Source organism: Carlito syrichta, unplaced genomic scaffold, assembly GCF_000164805.1.
Source record: "Carlito syrichta isolate Samal-C Ts95f unplaced genomic scaffold, Tarsius_syrichta-2.0.1 Scaffold303700, whole genome shotgun sequence".
Classification (NCBI taxonomy): Eukaryota; Metazoa; Chordata; class Mammalia; order Primates; family Tarsiidae; genus Carlito; species Carlito syrichta.
In genome coordinates, this window is record NW_007247796.1 from 229,678 (window position 1) to 250,656 (window position 20,979).

Sequence of the window (20,979 nt, forward strand, 5' to 3'; positions counted from 1 at the left end):
GGAGAATGGGGACATGTGACAGCACAAAGGGTACTAGGTTCATTACCAGGGGAAGGAGGGCCAGTTGGAAGCCCAAATTTCACCTGCATGCAGCCTGCCTGTGTAGCTAATCCTCACTTGTACCCAGATCTCTATAATAAAATTTAAAAAAATACAAAAAATAGAGAACCTCTATCCGGCTATGTGAATGATAAAGCTTGTTTGGGGAGACTCCATAAGCTAGGGTAGATCAGGCAGTAGGGATCACTTTGGTCATTCAACAGGTTAGACTCAGCACATATTCCCTCTGTCGCACCAAGACATAAGAGGAAATAGTAGGCTGGGAGATTTGCTTGTTGTGGCCACTACCTTTCCACTCTAACCTGCAAAGAGAACAAACATGAGGGTGAGGACATTCTACCAATTTGTAAGCTCAGAGACTTGGAGTATGATGGTCATATTAGGGATGAAGACCACATAGGACATGGCAAGGTATGTGCTAGGTAAGATGAGGGAAGAGTCTGCATTACTTTCTAAAATAAAACCCTGATGCTTTTAAGTCAAAGATAATGATTTAACCAGCTCCACCTCCATTTTGGTCCAGGTCTGTCTGAAATCTCTCTGATTCAAGGAAAGCTCCAGTTGAAGTTGTTTTGTGTTACTCCAAGAAATCAGAGTAGGAAGACTCACTTGTGTGGCCTTGGAGGGTTCAGGTCATGTTGCACTCATAAATAGTCTCTGTTTGTTATGTAAGAATGATTATTCTGGGGAATCCCTCTGGGAAGAGAAACTTGAGTTTTACCCACTTAAGGTCAGAGAAGACATCAGGATAGGAAGAAAATTTTTTTGAGGGAATTCAGTTACTTACAAGGGAGAAAATATAGACTAAAGGTCATACTCACAATACTATTTGATTAAAAACATTATGATTCTTTTATCTTGTTTGCAGAAGGACTATCTTGTTACTAGAACTTTTTTCTATGATTGATAATAAAGTTGACAAAGTCTGTGATATTGTGAGCATGGATTTCTTTTTCTTTTTCTTTCTTTTTTTTTTTTTTGAGTTGGAGTCTTACTCCGTTGCCCAGACTGGAGTGCAGAGGCACACTCACAGCCACCCCAGTGTCGACCTGCTGGGATCCGGCGATCCTTCTGCCTCAGCCTTCCAAGTAGCCGGAGTTACAAGCACGTGCTACCATGCCCAGCTAATTTTTTGTTTTTTACTGTGGAGACGAGGTCTCGCCACGTTGCTCTGTCTGGTCTCTAACCCGCGGGCTCACGCAATCCACTCGTCTCTGCCTCCTAAGGGGCTGGGATTACAGACTGAGCCACCGAGCCCAGCCTGTGAGCATGGATTTCATTCAAAACAAAGTAAATAGTGAAAGGATGAGCCCCAATTGGGACAGGATGGTAACATTGATGAGCAGAAAAATTATGGATTAAATTTTTTTCTGTTTTTAAAAATTATTTTAAAGATGTCACAATTATTCATTCATTCAATAAGTATTCAGTACATTTCCTTCAATAAAGTAGTTCACTTACTATTTATCTATTTGATAAGTACCCATTACATTCCAGGCATTATGTGTTTACTTGATTACTTAAATGCATATTTATTTGCTTTAATATTCTAAACAATAGAGTTTTCTACTATTTCTATTTTTTTTGTATAGCAGGAAGCAGGCAGTATATTGAAGTGGGTTATAGACCAGAAGTCGTATAACTTGGGTTCTGGTCTTTTCCCTGTCTATGGAATGGGGATATAAACAAAGAAACAAACAATCAAACAAACAAACATCAAAAAAAAATCTCTGTCCTATTTCCCTGGGAGGATTAACTTGGACATCTTTGAGATAATCTGCAAAAAGTGAATTTTAGAAACCACACTGCATTATACACATATGCATGAAGGGGATGGAACTGTTTTGTCGATTTATATACTGTTTTTTGCAGGCCCGCAAGTACATCATGGACTCTATGGGAGAGAAATATGCAGAAGGAGTTATCCTGGATTTGGAGAAGACGTGGGAAGAATCTGATCCTAGGACACCGCTCATCTGTCTCCTGTCTATGGGCTCAGATCCCACGGATTCCATCATCGCCTTGGGGAAGAGACTAAAAATAGAAACCCGTTATGTGTCTATGGGCCAGGGCCAGGAGGTCCATGCTCGGAAGCTCTTGCAGCAAACCATGGCAAATGTAAGGCTGGATGTCTAGTTTTGTGCTATGCCAATGATCTTACAGGTTATGAAACAGCAATGCAGAAAAGAAGCTATGAATCATTAGGAGTTTAAATTTACATGCTGCATGCTGTTTAGTAAAATGTCTGAGGCAATATGGCAGAATAAACAACTATCCAAGGATAGCAACATGGATGGTCTACTCAGTAAGATGAAAACAGAACATTTAATGCAGAGTATTAAATAAGAAACAACATGGCTGAGAAGTTCCATGGGGAAGATGGAGCATCAAAGTTCTCACCCATGAAACTTAGATCAGGCTTTACTTTTACTCTGGATAAAAAAGAGTAACTGAACCCTTTTTGTTATGTTTTACAATTAATTTCCTTTTTGTTTTGTATTGTGGACAGTGTTAACTGAATTTTTTAAAGGGCAAAAACTAGATAATTTATTCACCAGTGCTATACCTTTCTGAAGAAAATAGGAGGGAATTATGATAAGTTTTACATGTAACTCTTCTAAGATCCGGTGCTTGGTTTGTTTCTTAGGCATAGAAATGAATCATGCTACTCTAGTCAGTAATCTAAAGAAAGTTACAGCAAAACATCTCAAGATTATGATCTAGACCTTGTAGATGACTTTAGCAAAAATATTTTACAGATTAGATATTGAGGAAATTGTAATTGCATACCTCCACATTTTGCCTGAGTTCCATTGCAACAAGGAATCTTATACTCATAGAATTATTTATTCAAATGCTTTATTTTCTAAAACTCTTACTTTAGAGTGGTCAGATTCCCAAGGAAGATTCTTCACATTCTAAAGAATGTTTGCCTGGCTGCCAGGATTCTGAGGACTAGTGGGAGAAGGGAGGTGGGAGGTCTCAAAATTCGGCAGGTAATCATTCTTTCACGTGTTTCAATGTGTACCTAGTGCCTAAATGTGCTGATGTTCTCCAGTCCAGACCCTGGCAGATTCGTTTCTAAAGAAAATCAACCTCCCATCTTTCATTAGGGGAGGCAAGAACATATTAGGGGCTAGACATTCAATCTCCATCTTTTAGCCAATTACTTCCACCCAACACACTTCCAAGGGTAACTTGTGCCATCTGTTCTTGAGGGTTTGAAGAATTATGTGTTATAATCAAGTTACATTTCAAATGCCAGTTTAGGATTTCACTTCCTTGATCCTATTTTGAATGTTATTGATATTGTCTTCACTCTCACTGTCTTTGTTCTTAAGAGTTCATGCCTTTTAAAAAACCCTCATTATAGTTTTAATGGGATTTAGGGAGGGAGCTGAGCTAAATAAATATTTTCAATCAACCATTTTTACTTGGACACCTATTATCTCTTTTTATCTTTCACTGTGGTTAATTTTATGCTTTTGTGTAGTATTACTGCAATTGACATGCTGAGGGACAAAGGCATGGACCAAGAAAATAAAAATAGCTTATCTCAGTTAAATATTATTGTACCCTTAGATTTGACCTAGATGAATTTAAAGCAGTTAGTGTGCTTTTCTATTAAAGTTTACTTTCTTACTTTCTAAAGAACTTAGTAATGTAGATATCTGGGTGATACTCAAAATCGCCTAATTTCCATTTACTGTTGTTGACTTAGGGAGGATGGGCACTTCTGCAGAATTGCCATCTGGGACTTGATTTCATAGATGAGCTAATGGACATAATTATAGAGACCGAGACTGTACACGATGCATTCCGCCTGTGGATGACCACCGAGGTTCATAAGCAGTTTCCCATCACACTCCTTCAGATGGCCATCAAGTTCACCAATGAACCTCCACAGGGCCTCCGGGCAGGCCTGAAAAGGACATATGGTGGTGAGTGGAGAAATACTTCTGTGCCTACATTTTTTTGTATGTAAATTGTTTTCTTAAAGAAATTATAAAAGCAGACTTAGCTAGCATATAGTTACAGCAAGTAGTACTATTATTCAACTTCACAGGGAGGTGATAGTTCCCTTTGGTTGTGTCCCCTGTAGAATGTGCCCTGGCAGGGCTAAGGCATCAAGAACTCACGATTCCCACCTTCCATTTTCGTATTTTCCCAACAATTGCTCTACTTAAGTCTGTGCTATGGTCCAGCTAGACACCTGCCTTTGTATGTTAACATCAGAAATTGACAGTTTGGAAATTTTTGGTCTGTATACTTCATATCTAAAGTGGTACAGGAGCCTCTTCCCGGAGCAGAGTCTGAGTTAAAATGATAGCCTGCTTTCATTTCATCAGGGCCGTCTGTCAGAACAGTACTTAAGTTAAAAATCAAATAGCAAAAAAAGCACACCCAAATGCCTTTCCAGTCACGACTGAAACTGAGATCGTTTCCTTTGCCTTGACTCCCTCTGAGTCATGGCTTTAGGTCTGGGACTTGTGGTCATGAAGAGAGCATGGGATTTGGAGTCAGAAATCCTGATTCTGGTCCTTCCTGCTGACAAATGATTTTTTTCTCTTGCGTGCTAGTCACTCCAGTAACCCGAGTTTCAATGTTCTCCTATGTGAAATAGGGACAATAAAATTTATCCAGGGCATTGAAAAATATTGTTACTAAAATAGTGTATTTAACAACAATAATAAGTTCAATGATTGTATTTCAATCTGAAAAATCTATAGAAAGATTTTTGGGGGAGTTGCTAACAAGCCTCAAATTCCAAATAAAATAGAGGTGCAGGGATAATGGCAGTAAAAAACATGAGTCAAATAATATAGAATTATATATAAAAATGTATAATGTATAAGTATACAATAATAATCATTATTATTTAAAGCATGTACTCAGGTAGCAATGGGCTTCTATAAATACTATTTTAATTGATATTAAATTATTTAAAAGTATATGCCTCAATTATATGTCCAGATTAATAATAATAACATTATTATTATTAGCAGTAGTTGTAGTAATAGTATAGTATTTATTTTAACTGCCATTATCCTTCCATTTGATTTTATCCCCACATTATCTTGCTAGATAGGCAAGAACTTGACCCATGGTAACAAGCTTCTCCTCTCCCCCACAATCTCCTTGAAGTTTTTTTCAGAGAGAAATGGCCTCTGGACACCAAAAAAGTTAATTATAATTATTATAGGAGCATAATAAAAAAATTCAAAATAAATGAAGTTTAATATCACAAATTTATAAAAATCATTATTTAAACATTTGGGAAATGATACATTTTTCACCTGACTGACCATAACAGGTGTGAGCCAAGACCTGCTGGACGTGACCCCTGGGGCCCAGTGGAAGTCCATGCTGTATGCAGTAGCTTTTCTGCACTCCACTGTCCAGGAGAGACGCAAGTTTGGTCCCCTGGGGTGGAATATCCCCTATGAATTTAATCAAGCGGACTTTAATGCCACCGTGCAGTTCATCCAAAACCACTTGGATGACATGGATATCAAAAAGGTACTGTAGTGCATATTGCCTTGTGCTGCTGGTGGTTGTGGGCTTGGGTTTCAGGCTCACGTGGCTACCTAGCTTTGAGTTAGGTAAATCTCACATAAGTGAGGATTTGCTGTGCTTGCCAAGTCATAGCAGCTTAGGTCACATTTGCCTATTGATTTCAAGGAAAAAGAGTATGAGTTTTTTTTATTTATTTTAAAGATGTGGGGTATAATTCAGGATTAGGTACATAAGTGGTCATTGTACAGGTGAAGTTTGGGCCTCCCATTGGTTCTTATTTCACCTGGTGTGGGATCAGACACTCTTATTAATGTTATGTGTCCCCCTCTTCCCATGGCAGTGTCCTGCTACTGCCCATCCCTCTAATGTAGTAGTATGATAAATGTTCAGGGTTCACTTATGAGTGAGAATATGTGGTACTCAGTTCTTTGTTTCTGTGGTAGTTTACTGAGTATGATAGACTCTAAATCCATTCAAGTTGCTGAGAAGTCCATAATTTTGTCCTTCTTTATGGCTGCGTAATATTCCATCGTGTATAAGTGGATGAATTTTGATTATCATTTTATTTCTCAGAAGCAAGTTGACATTCCAAATAAAATAACCTAAAAGGGTCTATTATGAGGGGGATGGGTTGGGAAACTTGTTTTTTAAAAACTTCAAAAAGGAAAATGAGAGGGTCTAGATTATGTTTGAAGTGTGTGTGTTTTTTAAAAGAACTGCCTCAATATTCACAAAACATAAACTTTTATCCCCTGTTAATATTAAAGTATGAAAACATAAGACTGCATCGAGAAAGTCTTTTTCAAATCACGAACATGAGCTTTGAGTAACTCCTCACATTTCTTATTAACTTTTCTTTTTGCACTTTCTTCTCACATTTCTAATAAAGAATGACTGAACAAATGACACAAATGACAGTGAATACATGAGTGTTAATTGGCACAGAAAATAGGGATGAGACAGTAGTCAGTTCTGTGTGGTTATTCTGTACATTTTCCCAGGGCGTCTCCTGGACCACCATCCGCTACATGATAGGAGAGATTCAATATGGAGGTCGCGTCACTGATGACTACGATAAGAGATTATTGAACACATTTGCTAAGGTTTGGTTCAGTGAAAATATGTTTGGACCCGATTTCAGTTTTTACCAGGGATACAATATTCCAAAATGCAGCACAGTGGATAACTATCTTCACTATATCCAGGTTGGTCAACTTCAGAATTTTATGCATAGAGCAAACATCTGTGGTCATTTCACCTTTCTGATATTATTTACACTGTTTGTAATGCCTTTAATATAAATTTTAATGGTAATATTTACTAAAGCTTCTGCTATAGGTGCTTTCTTCATATTTTTATATTCACCTGATGATTATAATGTTTATATCTGTTCTGAGTGTGTGTTGTGTGTGAGTTCTTCTCCTTTAATGACTCAGTGAGGAATTTTCTTTGGGGAGATGATAGATTGGGTGGATTTAAAAGTTGGAGGCCTACATAAATCACCTGGAGCTCTTTGCCAGTGAGACTTCAGCTACCATGGCAGGGCAAAGGAAGCTTCTGGACTCAGTCTGTAATATTTTTAATCCACTTGTCTAGTCCTTGACATAATCCTGGCCTAATGGGCAGTATATGGATATGTCTAGGAATCTGCTTTGTGTAAGAACTTTCTCTAAGACAGGACTTCTTAACCTTGGCACTATTGACATCTAGGGCTGGATCATTCTCTGTTGTGGGGAGTGGCCTCTACCCTGAAGGATATTTAGCAGCATTTCTATTCCCTACCCAGTAGCACCACACCTACCCACTTGCGAGAACCAAAAATATCTCCTGACATTGCCAAATGTCTTCTGGGGGGCAAACTTGTCCTTGCTTGAGAAACACTGCTCTAAGAAGGAATAGGTAGATTTCTGACAAGAAATTTGGGAATATATAGGGGGAAAAAAATCTGATTTTCAAGGTGACTACATTTTCTGTCTGTATACCCTAAATTCATTAGAATATTATTCAGCTGTCTCTTTGGTCCCTAAGATTTATCTCAGAGTAAGCAAACTAAAGCACAACAGACCAGAGGGCTAAATTTATTGGTGTATTTACTGGTTTTTTGATATATAAATGTAATGAGTTATCATATATTACCATTTCTACACTTTTATTAATTCAAATCAACAAATATATTTGTTTTACTGTACTGCATGCATCTTTAAATCATCAGCACTGAATAGGAAAGGTGCCTATGAAGTTATAAATTTAAGGGTGGCTGTATGTACATTTTTTATATACACCCCATTTCACGGTGCATTTGAGGTGGTTCATGAGAAGATATTATGTAAAAGGAATAAAATACGGGAGAAGAAAGGAGAAAAAATAAGAATATGACAATAATTAAGGATAAGATTCATACAGAGAAATATATGTCAGATTGTAAGTAAATTTTCCTTTTTTCAAATGGTTGGGGAGTTTTTGCCTGCTTTTTCTGCTTCTGGCTGTCTCTCACGCTCCGTGTCTCTCTCTATTTTTCTCTCCAACTCTGTTGTTCTCTCAGTTTTACTCTTTTTCTTGTCTCTGTCTTATTCCCCTGAAAAGTACCACCCCCAGCTGCAGTCTTATTTGGGTCATGATTGCTAACACGGTCATTTCCTGGTATCTTATCAACAAAATAATGATTAGTTATACAGCACTGAGTTAAACAACTGGTTTGCATTAGATTAGAAGACAAAACACCAATCCATGGCTCCCTTTCTTTTCTTTTTTATTATTTTATTTACTTATTAATTTAATTTTATTTTAAAGATGTGGGGTACAATTCAAGCTTAGGTATACAAATGTTCATTATGCAGGTACCCTTGTTGATGAGGTGTTCCCCTCCCTCCCCTGGTAGTTTCCCTCAACTGCCAATCCCACCTCCCTCCCCTGGCAGTTTCCCACTACTGCCAATCCCTTTCTTATAGTATTATGACAATTGTTCAAGGTCCTCTTATGAGTGAGAACATATGGTACTCTGTTCTTTGTTTCTATGGTAGATCACTGAGTATGATCAACACTAAATCCATCCCAGTTGCTGTAAAGTCCGTATGTTTTTCCTCTTTATGGCTGCATAATATTCCATTGTGTATATGTACTGCATTTTTAAAAAAAATCCAGTCCAGCTTTGATGGGCAACATGGTTGGGTCCATGTTTTTGCTATTGTGAATAGAGCTGCAACAAACATGCGTGTGCAGATATCATTTTGTAGAATGGAGTTCCTCTGGGTATATTCCCAACAGGGGGATTGCTGGGTCATATGGAATATCAATTTCTAGTTCTTTCAGAAATCGCCACACTGTCTTCCAAAGAGGTTGCACTGGTTTGCATTCCCACCAGCAGTGTAGAAGCGTTCCATGGCTCCCTTTCTATCTCACTTATCATGTAACAAGACAGTGTCTCTGAGTAAATTTCTCTCGGAGGGCCAGGAGCCTATTTTATGTTTCTCAGTGTTAATTTTTTTCTCAGAACAACTTCTAATTGTTTTCTGGATAAATTGTTGAACTTTAGCTTGACACAAATAAGACATATGTAAATGATTATCCTAATACGAGCATTTTTGTTTGCATGTCTGTACTTATCTGGGATATTTGTTGTTCAGAGCTTGCCAGCCTATGACACTCCTGAGGTGTTTGGCCTGCACCCCAATGCTGACATCACCTACCAGAGCAAGCTGGCCAAGGATGTGCTGGACACCATCCTGGGCATCCAACCCAAGGACAGCTCTGGTGGAGGGGACGAGACCCGGGAGGCCGTGGTAGCCCGGCTGGCTGATGATATGCTGGAGAAGCTGCCCCCAGACTATAGCCCCTTTGAAGTGAGTTGATGAAGTCCTGACAAAAATCTTAACTGAGGACGTGTCTGTTGGGTTGGGCAAGAGGAAGAAAAAAGGAGGGTAAAGAATAATTTTTCTGAAATTAAAAAAAAATTCAAAATTTGCTTCTTAAAGAACCAGAAAAAGAATTTTTTGAATCCATGAATGTAATCTGTTCGGAATATAGACAATAAAGATATCTATGGATAATGTTAATATTTATTATTAATTAACAAGTATGTACTGGTGAGTTAGGATCGCTTTTCTAGAACTTTCCCTGAGGCCTTTATATTGTCATTCGTTCAAAGGAAAGCAATATATTCTTAGGTTAAAGTGCCTGGTTATTAAAAATGCATATTGTGTAGTTTAACGCACACCTTAGCATTTAGGCCTTCTTAATTTCAGGGTGTCTCTAATTATATCATTACGTCTCTGCAACTTCTTCATCTCACTTGTTTCGAAGATTGAATTTTTTTTAGTATATAAGTGGCTTCTAAGCAAATTTTTAATTAAGAAAGTAAATTTTTTAGGCATTTGAATTTTTTAGGCATTTATGGAAAGATTTACCATAATAGTATTTTTAAAAATCCTTAGTAAGACCAGTCAGGCTCAGTGGCTCAGCATGTGATCCCAGCACTTTGGGAGGCTGAGGTGAGTGGACTGCCTGAGTCTGTGTGTTCGAGACCCACCCAGGAAAATTGGTGAGACCTCGTTTCTACAATAAATAAAAAATTAACTGGGGGGGGGTATGTGGTAGTGCATGCCTGTAGTTCTGGCTACTTGGAAGGCTGAGGCAGAAGGATCGCTGGAGCCCAGCAAGTGGAGGCTATGGTGGCCAGGAGCATGCCATTGTGCTCCAGTCTGGGTGACAGAGTGAGACTCCAACTCAAAAAAAAAAAAAAAAAAAATCCTTGGTAAGACCAAAAGTAATTGGCAGCTGACTTTCCATGTCATCCAAAGAAGCAACAGGACAATCATGTGACTTCTAGCACAGAGCCACCATGTTTCTTTGTACATTGTCCCTTTTCCACTTGGTTTTCAAGAAGATTCTGTAGTATTCTGTGTCTTTTGCATCCTACTGTTTTCCATGAAACAGGTGATTTTGGCTTCTAGTACTATAGCTGAACTCAGGGACCTATCACTAAGAAGATAATTTTTTCTGGAAGACGCTCTGATCACTTTCTTTGAGAAAATCAATACTGTTATCAGTTTTCTTAAGCACTCTTCATTATATAGGATCAGGAAAGGGGTTATTCACGTCTTACAGGATAGAGATATTTCTGAAGCATTAAAAATATCTAAAAATAGAGTAATGATTACACAAATAAACATGGTAAGTAGAGGAGTTTAGAAGAGTCTCCCCTCTTTTGCTGAATTTGTCAGTGCTACCTGAGGATAAAATAATCTAGCCTAGCACAATACCTAATACACAGAATATTCCCAATAAATAATTGTAGGATTATAATGAAAAGATGAATGGATGGATACTTTGGAAAAAACAAAGTTTTAAAAATAGTAGTTTTTTGAGACAGCAAGCAGAATGGTTGTGTGTGTGTATGTGTACTTGTCTGTTGTGTGTCTGTGTGTGTATGTGTGTGTGTGTCCATATGTGCATTTAAAAGAGCTCAGATCGGCAGAAAATGAATGTTTCCCAATAAATACACTTGCTTTTTGGAAGTCTGCATGAATTTTACATTCTTCTGTGAATTAACGGTTGTCCATTCTTTCCCACATGAACATTTGGGATTGTTATCTAACAGTTGTTTTCTTTCTTATTTCTTATTTTCTTTCTGTCATTGAAAAAAGAGAAGCTTATTATTTATAGAATTGTAAGAATTTGAGCCTGTTCAGAAGCCCTAGGGCACTAGCTCCATAGAATCCTTCATAGCTGTCTAATTGCTAACATGTACTTTGAATGTCACCATGGCAGGTAAAGGAGAGGCTGCAGAAGATGGGGCCTTTCCAGCCTATGAACATTTTCCTCAGACAGGAAATAGATAGAATGCAAAGAGTACTCAGCCTTGTCCGAAGCACCTTGACTGAGCTAAAACTTGCTATTGATGGTACCATCATCATGAGTGAAAATCTACGAGATGCGTTAGATTGTATGTTTGACGCCAGAATCCCTGCTTGGTGGAAAAAAGTATGTATAAGATTGCTCTTATTCTGCTTAATCACTTATAGTTGTGAATAGTTGTAACTAGCCAATAGAAAGTATCTAAGGATAATTTACTCACGATGGTTCTTTTGTTAGGAACTAAGCCCCTTATAACCCTGTATTTTTAGACTGTAGGCAGGGATGAACATTATTTAGCATGCCCAACATATAAGGTGCTCTACTAGGAAAGTTGCATATATGATTTCTTTGACATTTTGCATTTTATTGCCCTCATTTTACAAATGAGAAACTTAAGGTTGGGAGAAGTTAAGTCCTTCCCCAGATCACACATCTAAGAAGTCTAAGGATCAGAATTTAAAAACAAGTCTTGGACTCCAAAGCCCATGATGTCAGTTTAATAGAAAGAAATGCGCCTAGACATGTACATATATCAAAAGTCACATCAAATAGATAATTCCCTGCTCTGTCTGTAAATGCAATGTGCGGTGTGTATATCTCAGAATAAGAAGATAGCAATTTAGCAGCATGCTTACTTGTTACCTGTTGATAATTGCGCTAAAGAAAGATATAGTTTCAAGGAATAATTTTCTACTTGGAAAAGTAAAATAAGTGCCTGAGTGTCTTTGTAAGTAGGAACATAAGTATTTTAGGAGAGGACATTTCAGGGGATGGGGCCTAAATGACATTCTTCTCTTTGTGCTGTATTTAAGTGTGTGTGTGTGTGTGTGTGTGTGTGTGTGTGGTGTATGCACACCCATTTTATGGGGAGATGTAAGTGAAATTGCTAAGATTAATTATAGTGGAAAAAGTGACATGGGGAAAGAGTGGGAGGTGTTGCTATCTTCCATAACATATTTCCTGGGAAAATCTGGATCTGCCACATGGCTTCCTTTCCATCTGACCGCTGCCATCATCTGGGGTGACTCCACAGTCATAGCATGGACCTATCACGAGCTGACCTGACAGCTCACTCTCCCAGTGTCTCTGTTCCTAAGGTTTCCACTTCTGCTCCACTTCATCGTATCGAAATGTGAAGAGGAGGAGGAAACTAAGATTTAAATGCGAGTATGGGAGCGTGACAGGATTCACTCATTTGCAGTCTGAAGTTATGAATGGGAAGGGAAACCAGCCTGCTCAGTTATGCATTTCATCACACTGTCATCAGCTTCCTGGGAGCAGGGCTGGAAGGGTGAATGACTGAGGTCGTTTTGTGTTGACCCCTCACCAGGCAAGTGGATTGGAAGGGGTGTTCATTTTCTAGGGCTGCTGTAACGAACTACCCCAGAGTGTGTGGCTTAGACAATAGATGTTGGTTTCTCACAGTTCTTGAGGCCAGAAGTCCAAAATCAAGGTGTTGGCATGGCCATGCTCCCTTTGGAATGTCTAGGAGAGTCTCCCTCATTCTTAGGAGAATGCCTCATTCTATCTCCTGATAGTGCCGGAAGTTCCTTGGCTTGTGGCAGCATTAGTCTACTCTCTGCATCTGTCTTCATATGAATTTCTTCTTCCTGTGTATGTATATGTCATCTCCCCTCTATGAACATCTATTTCTTTCTACAAGGACGCTAGTTCAATGGATCGAGCCCACCATCATTTTAACTTGATTACCTCTATAAAGACCCTATTTCCAATTAAGGTCACATTCATTCTTTTATACCAGGAATTAGGATGTCAGTATATCTTTTTGGGGGAGGGGGGCACAATCCATTTCATAGCAGGAGACAGAACTAGATTGTGGAGGCTATTTTCTTTTCTTTTCTTTTTTTAAAAGCAGGATTTATTAAGAGGTCAGAAATGCTCTCACAGTGGGAGGGGACCCAAGGGGGTTGCCAGTGAAGGCTATTTTCAATGGGGGAGATTATAAAGATGGAGAATGAAAAGGAGAGGAGAGGAGATGGGACAACTTTTAAAATATTCATTTATTTTTTTATTTATTTAATTTTAGAGTTGGGTACCTGTAAGAATTTAATGCATAAATAAATTGCCTGCAGGCGAGTTTCGGGCTTCTAGTGAGCCCTCTCTCCCTGTGACAGTCAACCTGGAACCCAGTGTGTGGTTGTATGCCCCTTCTCTTTCCTCCCTTCCTCTTTTAGCAGTGTCCAGTGTCTCTTGTTCCCATCTTTGTGCTCGTGACCAGTGATCAGGGCCTGCTAATGAGTGAGAACATAAGATATTCAGTATGTTTCTATGATAGTTCACTTAGCGTAAGGGTCTCCAGTTGCATTCATGTTTTTGCAAAGGGCATGATTTTGTTCTTCTTTATGACTGCTTAATATTCCATCATGTGCATGGACCACATTTCCTTCATCCAATCTGCTATCCATGGGCATCTGGATTGGTTCCATGTTTTTGGTCTTGTGAATAGTGCTGCAATGAACATACGTCTGTGCAAGTGTCTTTCTGGTAGAGCAATTTATGTTCCTCTGGAAATATCCCCAGAAGTGGGATTGCTGGATTGTATGGTAGCTCAATTTTTAGTTCTTTGAGAAACTGCTTTTCACAAAGGCTGAACTAGCTTACCTTCCCACCAACAGTGTAGAAGCATTCCCTTTTCTTTGCAGCCATGCCAGCACCTGTCGGTTTTTGACTTTTTAATGATAGCCATCCTTACTAGTGTTAGGTGGTATCTCATTGTAGATTTGATTTGCATTTCTCCGATGATTAGTGAGGTTGAGCATTTTTTCATATATTTGTTGGCTGCTTGGATTTCTTCTTTTGAGAAGTGTCTATTCATATTCTTTGCCCATTTTTTAATGGGATTTTTTTTTCATATCAATTTGTTTGCATTCCTTATAGATCTTGGATGTTAGACCTTTGTTAGATGCATAGCTTGCAAATATTTTCCCCCTTTCTGTGGGATGTCTCTTTCCTTTATTGATGGTTTCTTTTGCTGTGCAAAAATTTTTTAGTTTGATAAGGTCCCACGCATCAGTCTTAGCTTTTGCTGTATTTGATTTTAAGGACTTGGCCATTAATTCATTGCCTACTCCAGTGTCCAGGAAGATATTCCCTACATTTTCTTCTAAGAATCTTATTTTTTTTAGGTTTCATATTTAAGTCCTTGATCCATTTTGAGCTAATTTTTGAATATGGTGATAGGTAGGGGTCCAGTTTAATTCTTCTTCATGTAGTTAGCCAGTTTTCCCAGCATCACTTGCTAAATATGGTTTCTTTTCTCCAAATATTTGTTTTCATCAGCTTTATTGAAGATGAATTAGTTAAAGGTCCATAACACTTTTTCCAGATTCTCCGTCCTGTTGCATTGCTCTCTGTGTCTATTCCTGTGCCAGTACCAACTGTTCTGATTACTGTAGCATTGTAGTAAAGTTTAAAGTCTGGAAGTGTTATGCCTCTGGCTTTGTTCCTTTTGCTGAGGATTGCTTTAGCTACTTAGACCCCTTTTGGCTTTCGTCTGAATTTTTTTGTATTGTCTTTTCTGGGTCTGTGAAAAATGGAGCTGGCAATTTAATAGAAATTGCATTGAAACTGCAGATTGCCTTGTGCGACTAGACATCTTGACAGTACTGATTCTTCCAGTCCATGAGCATGGGATATTTTTCCATTTGTTTGTGTCATTCTTTATTTCACTGAGCAGTGAATTGTAGTTCTCACCATAAAGGTCTTTCACCTCTTTGATTAGGTGGGTGCTGGAGTTTTGTGTGTGTGTGTGTGTGTGTGTGTGTGTGTGTGTGTGTGTGGCTATTGTGAATGGGATTGTGTTTTTTATTTTGTTCTCAGCCTGCTTGTTGCTGGTGTATAAAAATGCAACTGTTTTTTGTGTATTGATTTTGTATCCCAAGACTTTATCAAAGTTGTTTATCAGAGCAAGAAGGTTTTTGACAGACCCTCTAAGATTTTTTAGGTACAGAATCTTTTTAATTTTTTATTAAAATTTTTTATTTTAAATATGTGGAATACAATTTAGGGTTAGGTATACAAATGTTCATTATGCAGGTACCCTTGTTGATGAGGTGTACCCCCTTCCCGGCAGATTCCCACTACTGCCAATCCCACCCCTCACCCCTGGCAGTTTCCCACTACTACCAATTCTTTTCTTATAGTATTATGATAATTGTTCAAGGTCTGCTTGTGAGTGAGAACATATGATATTCAGCTCTTTGTTTCTGTGATAGATCACCCAGTATTGTAGACTCTAGGTCCATCCAAGTTGCTGTGAAGTTCATAATTTTCAAAGTTCTTTATGGCTGTGTAATATTATATTGTGTATATGTACCTCGTTTTAAAAATCCAGTCCTTTTTTGGTAGGCAACACGGTTGCTTCCATGCTTTTGCTATTGTGAATAATGCTGCAATAAACATACAAGTGAGAGTATCTTTTTCATAGAGTGATTTGAGTTCCTCCAGGTATATTGCCAGGAGGGGCATTGTGGAGTCATATGGAAGGTTGATCTTTAGATCTTTTAGGAACCACCAAATTGTTTTCCACAGAGGTTGTATTAGATTACACTCCCTTTCCTCTGCATCCTCTCCACATGTGTTGTTTTTTGAGTATTTTTTTTTTTTTTTTTGAGTTGGAGTCTCACTCTGTCGCCCAGACTGGAATGCAGTGGCCGCTCCCGGTCACTGCAGCCTCGACCTGCTGGGCTCCGGCAATCCTTCCGTCTCAGCCTTCCAAGTAGCCGGAATTACAGGCATGCGCTACCACGCCCGGCTGATTTTTTGATTTATTGTAGAGATGAGGTCTCACTGCCCAGGCGGGTCTCAAACCCGTGGGCTCAGGCAATCCACTCACCTCAGCCTCCCAAAGGCGTGGGATTACAGGCTGAGCCACCGAGCCCGGCTGTTTTTTGAGTTATTAATGATGGCCATCCTAAATGGAGTTAGGTAGTATCTCAGTGTGGTTTTAATTTGCATTTATTTGATGACAAGGTACAGAATCTTAACATCTGCAAAGATAACTTCCTCTTTTCCTATTTGGATATCTCTGATTTCTTTCTCCTGCCTGATCGCTCTGGTTAGAACTTCCAGGACTCCGTTGAATAGGATGGGTGAGTGAGCATTCTTGTCGTGTTTCAGTTCTTAGGGGGAATGCTTCCAGTTTCTTGTCCACTAAATATGATGTTGACTGCAGTTTGTCATAGATGCCTCTTATTACTTATGAAATGTTCCTTTGATGACTAGGTGTTCAAGGGTTTTTATCAAGAAAGGTTGTTGGATTGTATAAAATATTTTTTCTTCTTCTAATGAGATAATCATGTGGTTCATGATTTTATACTTGTTTATGTGATGGACTACATTTATTGATTTACGTTATTGATCCAATCTTGCATCCCAGGAATGAAGCTCACCTGGTTATGATGGATGATCCTTGAAATGTGCTGTTGGATGTGATTTGCTTGAATCTTTTTGAGAATTTCTGCATCTATGAGCATCAGGAAAGTCAGTCTGTAGTTTTCTTTCCTTGTTGGGTCTTTGCCATTTTGGGGTATCAGGATGATACTGGCATTGTAGAATGAACTAGAGAGAATTCCTTCCTTCTCAATTGCTATGAATCTATTCAGTAGGATTGTTGTCAGCTCTTCCTTGTATGTCTTGTAGAATTCAGCTAAAAGAGCCATCTGGCCCAGAGTTTTTTATATTGATTGATTGATTGATTGATGGAGAGGTTTCTTATAACTGAGTCAATTTCTTGGATGGCTATTGGTCTGTTTAGCATTTCAATTTCTTCTTGTTTCAATCTTGGGAGGTTTCGTGATGCCAAAATTTTTTCTCTTTCTTCTAGTTTACTTAGTTTATTTGCATATAGATGTTTGTAGTCATCTCTAATAACTTTTTGACTATCTTCAGGGTCACATGTGACATCACCTTTTTCATTTCTAATTGAGTTTATTTGTATTCTCTCTCTCTCTCTCAATGAATCTGACCAGGGGTGTGTCAATTTTATTATCCTCTTAAAGAACCAGCTTTTTGTCTCATTTATCCTTTTTGTGACTTTTTTGAACTCTATCTCATTCAACTGTGACTTTAGTTTCATAATTTCATTTTTTCTACTAAACCTACGATTGAACTGCTCTTAACTTTCCAGCTCCATTAAGGTGTGACATTAGGCTATTTACTTGTGATCCCTTTATTTTCTTGATATGTACATGTGATGTTATAAACTTCCTTTTCAGCATCACTTTCATGGTAACACAGAGGTTGTAGTATGTTGTATCTTTGTTTTTATTTGTTTCTAGGAATCTTTTTATTTCTGCTTTGATTTTTGTGTTAACCTAAAAGTCATTCAGAAGGATGTTGTTTAATTTCCATGTATTTGTATGTTTGAGGGGTTTCTGTTTGTGATGCTATTTATTTTTATTCCACTATGGTCTGAGAGGATACTTGATATGATTTTGACATTTTGAAATTTGTTCATGCTTGATTTATGCTTAAGGATGTGGTTGATCTTGGAATATGTTTCATATGCTGATGAGAAGAATGTATATTCTGTGGTTGTTAGATGAAGTATTCTATGGATTTCTATTAGGTCCAATTGGCTGAGGTTCCAGATTTCCTTATTAGCTTTTTGCCCCTATGATGTGTCTAAGGCTGTTTCTGGGATATTAAAGTCTCTGACTATAATTTTATGGGTGTCTACGTCCTCTTGTAGTTTAATTGGCAATTGTTTTATAAATCTAGGTGCGCCTATGTTGTGTGCATATGTATTCAAGATGGATATTTCTTGCTGGTGAATTGAGCCTTTTGTCATTACGTAGTGTCTTTTTACACTTTCATTGGTAATAAGTCTATTTTGTCTGATATAAAAATAGCCACTTCTGCTCTTTTGTGTTTTTCATTGGCCTAAAGGATCTTTCTACAGCTGTTTACCTTGAGTCTGTGGGTGCCCTTTGAGTCTGTGGTTTCCTGAAGGCACCAGAATGTTGGAGCATGATTCTTTACAGAATTTGCTACTCTATGCCTTTTGAGTGGTGCATTCATTCCATTCACATTTAAGTTAATAATGTGGGGCTTTATGTCTTCATATTGCTATTAAGAGGATGCTTTGCATTTTAGGTTTTGTGGTTGGTTTATGTGGTCTGTTAACTCTATGTTTGCCTGTGTTTTTGTGATTGGTTGAACTGTTCTTTCATTTCTGTGCTTAGCATCTTCTGAAGGCTGGTATGGAAGTGGCATATTTTCATAGGAATTGGGTGTCTGGGAAGGATTTTAATTTTCCATTAATGAAGATTAGCTTAGTGGGGTAGAACATTCTTGGTTGGAATGCTTTTCTTTAAGAATGTTAAAGAGAGGGTTCTGGCTTGTAGGATTTCTGCTGAGAAGTCTGCTGTGATTCTGATATATCTTCCCTGGTAGGTGGTCTGTCCCTTCTCTCTAACTGCCTTTAAGATTTTTCTTTTCGTATTTACCTTGTGGTTATGGATTGTTATGTGTCTTGGGGATGGTTTTCTCATGTATTACCTGGCAGTACTTCTCTGGACCTGTTGCATTTTCATGTTTATTTGTCTAGCAAGATAGGGAAAATTTTCTTGGATGACCTCTTGGAAGGCTTGTTTCAGGATATTCTCAGTTTCCCGTTCTGCCTCAGGGATGCCAGTTGCTGTAGATATGGTCTTTTTACATAATCTCAAACCTCTCATAGGCTTTGCTCACTCTTCTTGAACCTTTTCTGCTTGTTTTTGTTTTTGTTTTGGTTCAACAGTTTGATCCTCAAGCTCTGAGATTCTTTCCTCTGCCTGGTCTATTCTACTACTCAGGTTTGTTATTGTGCTTTGAAATTCCAGGAAATAGTTTTTCATTTCCAGGCACTTAGAATGTTCCTCATTTCTTAAATTGGCCAGCTCAACGTTTATTTCCTGCACTATTTTCCTTGCCTGGGTGATCTGTGCTTCCATCTTCTCATGGCTTTCCTTCACTGTTTCTGTCACTCATAGTCTGAATTTTGTTTGTCATCAAGAAAAGGTCATTCTCAATGAGTTATATTGTTTGGGAACTGGGAGGTCCTTAGGTGGATGATGACTCATTGAGACTTTAGGGATTACCGGTGGTTTTTTGCTGGTTCTTCTTCATCTGTGAGGACAGGCTCTTCTCTCTTTATTTATTTGTTTTGTTGTTTTTAGTTAGATCTTTGGGGTGATCTTTTGTGGAATTTAATTTTCATTTTTATTTTATCCCACAGGGTACTCCCCTGTTGTGCTGCATTTTCCTTTCCCCTGGGGTTAGTAATCTGTGAGGTCTCGACCACTGTGAGTCCTGCTGCTCTTTTGGGTCTAGCTGCCCTTGAAGGCTACCACCATTCGACTGGATGCTTGCTACCGCCCATGATATGAAGGCATGGGGGCTGAATTCTAATGGGAGTTGGTCATCAACATCTCTGGAGGATTCTCTCTCTGATGTCTTAGCCTATGAACTTTTCTACAGGATGTACAGTGGCATGGACTTTATTCTGATCTCCTTCTCAAAGGCTGTATTATTGTCTCAGATGTTGCAATGGGCTGTACCAGTTGGCTTCCAGTCAGCAGTTGGTGCTTGGAGGAAACAGCTAGCTGTGATGGTGACTGTGGACTTTTTTGCTTGGTCTCTGTTACCCTAGGGAAATGTGCAGGTAATCAAGGCAATGGGTGGGGTTGTAGGACCTCCCAAAGATACTCAGTCCCTGAAAGTAATACACAGATAGTATCTCTTAAAGTGAATGAAAAGACCATAATTTAAGAATTAAATAACTTATTCTCTCCTATCTTTATGGAATGCTTCCTAAAAGTCATATGTTTATTACATATTTGGTCTAAGGGCAGAGGAGCCCTTAATAAGAGGGTGGGGGGATAAAGCTAGTCAAAGAGGACTAGGTCAGACTGGGATACTCTGCAGCTCTTCCTCCCTCCCCTCTTGTCGGCACAATTGACTAAACCAGTGGAAAATGGGTCCCCTGGCCTTTGTGGCTACACTACAGGAATGATCAAGCCTCTTTTGTTGTACAAAACAGTTAACACAAGGAGAGAGAGGTTGCCAGGATGATAGGCCTCCCCCTCCTCACTGCCTCTAGCTCTTCTTCTCTTGTCTGAAGCTGTATGTGCTCAGAACTCAAAGTTTGTTTCAGCAGCAATGTTTTTCCTGTGGGCTGGAACTGACTGGTCTGCATTCGAATCCTCAACTGTGAGTACTCAGTGGGGATCAGGAGGGGAGATGGGCTCGCCAAACACTGTGGCAGAGCTGTCTGTTTCCCTGAAGCATTCATACGGGGAGAGAGGAGTTACCAGGAGCTCATTTTGACTCCCCTTATTTCAGTAGAGGTTGATGGCATTCAGAACTCAAAAGTTCTTTCAGCAACAAGATACATTTTCTTCTATAGCTTGCCCCAGACCAGAACTGCCTGCAGCGGCAAAACCTGCCCTTGGGGTGAGGGAAGTTGGCTGGGCTGGGGTTCTTTCTTGGCCTGGGAGCTGGTCTTGGAATGCTGGCTAGAGGGAACAGCTTCCCAGGAATGGTTTG

At 38.8% G+C, this 20,979-nt stretch overlaps 1 protein-coding gene across 1 annotated transcript in view; it reads left to right on the forward strand.

The window, feature by feature from the left end:
• The window catches only part of DNAH5 (dynein axonemal heavy chain 5), a gene marked incomplete at its 5' end in the record, with an annotated part of 277,065 nt that overhangs the window by 229,185 nt on the left and 26,901 nt on the right, over window positions 1–20,979 (forward strand). Inside the window, 6 exons of the mRNA XM_008059081.1 lie at window positions 1,933–2,178; window positions 3,782–4,001; window positions 5,375–5,580; window positions 6,579–6,782; window positions 9,201–9,416; window positions 11,344–11,556. Coding sequence (XP_008057272.2) covers window positions 1,933–2,178; window positions 3,782–4,001; window positions 5,375–5,580; window positions 6,579–6,782; window positions 9,201–9,416; window positions 11,344–11,556 — 1,305 coding nt within the window. The remainder of the gene's footprint in view (window positions 1–1,932; window positions 2,179–3,781; window positions 4,002–5,374; window positions 5,581–6,578; window positions 6,783–9,200; window positions 9,417–11,343; window positions 11,557–20,979) is intronic.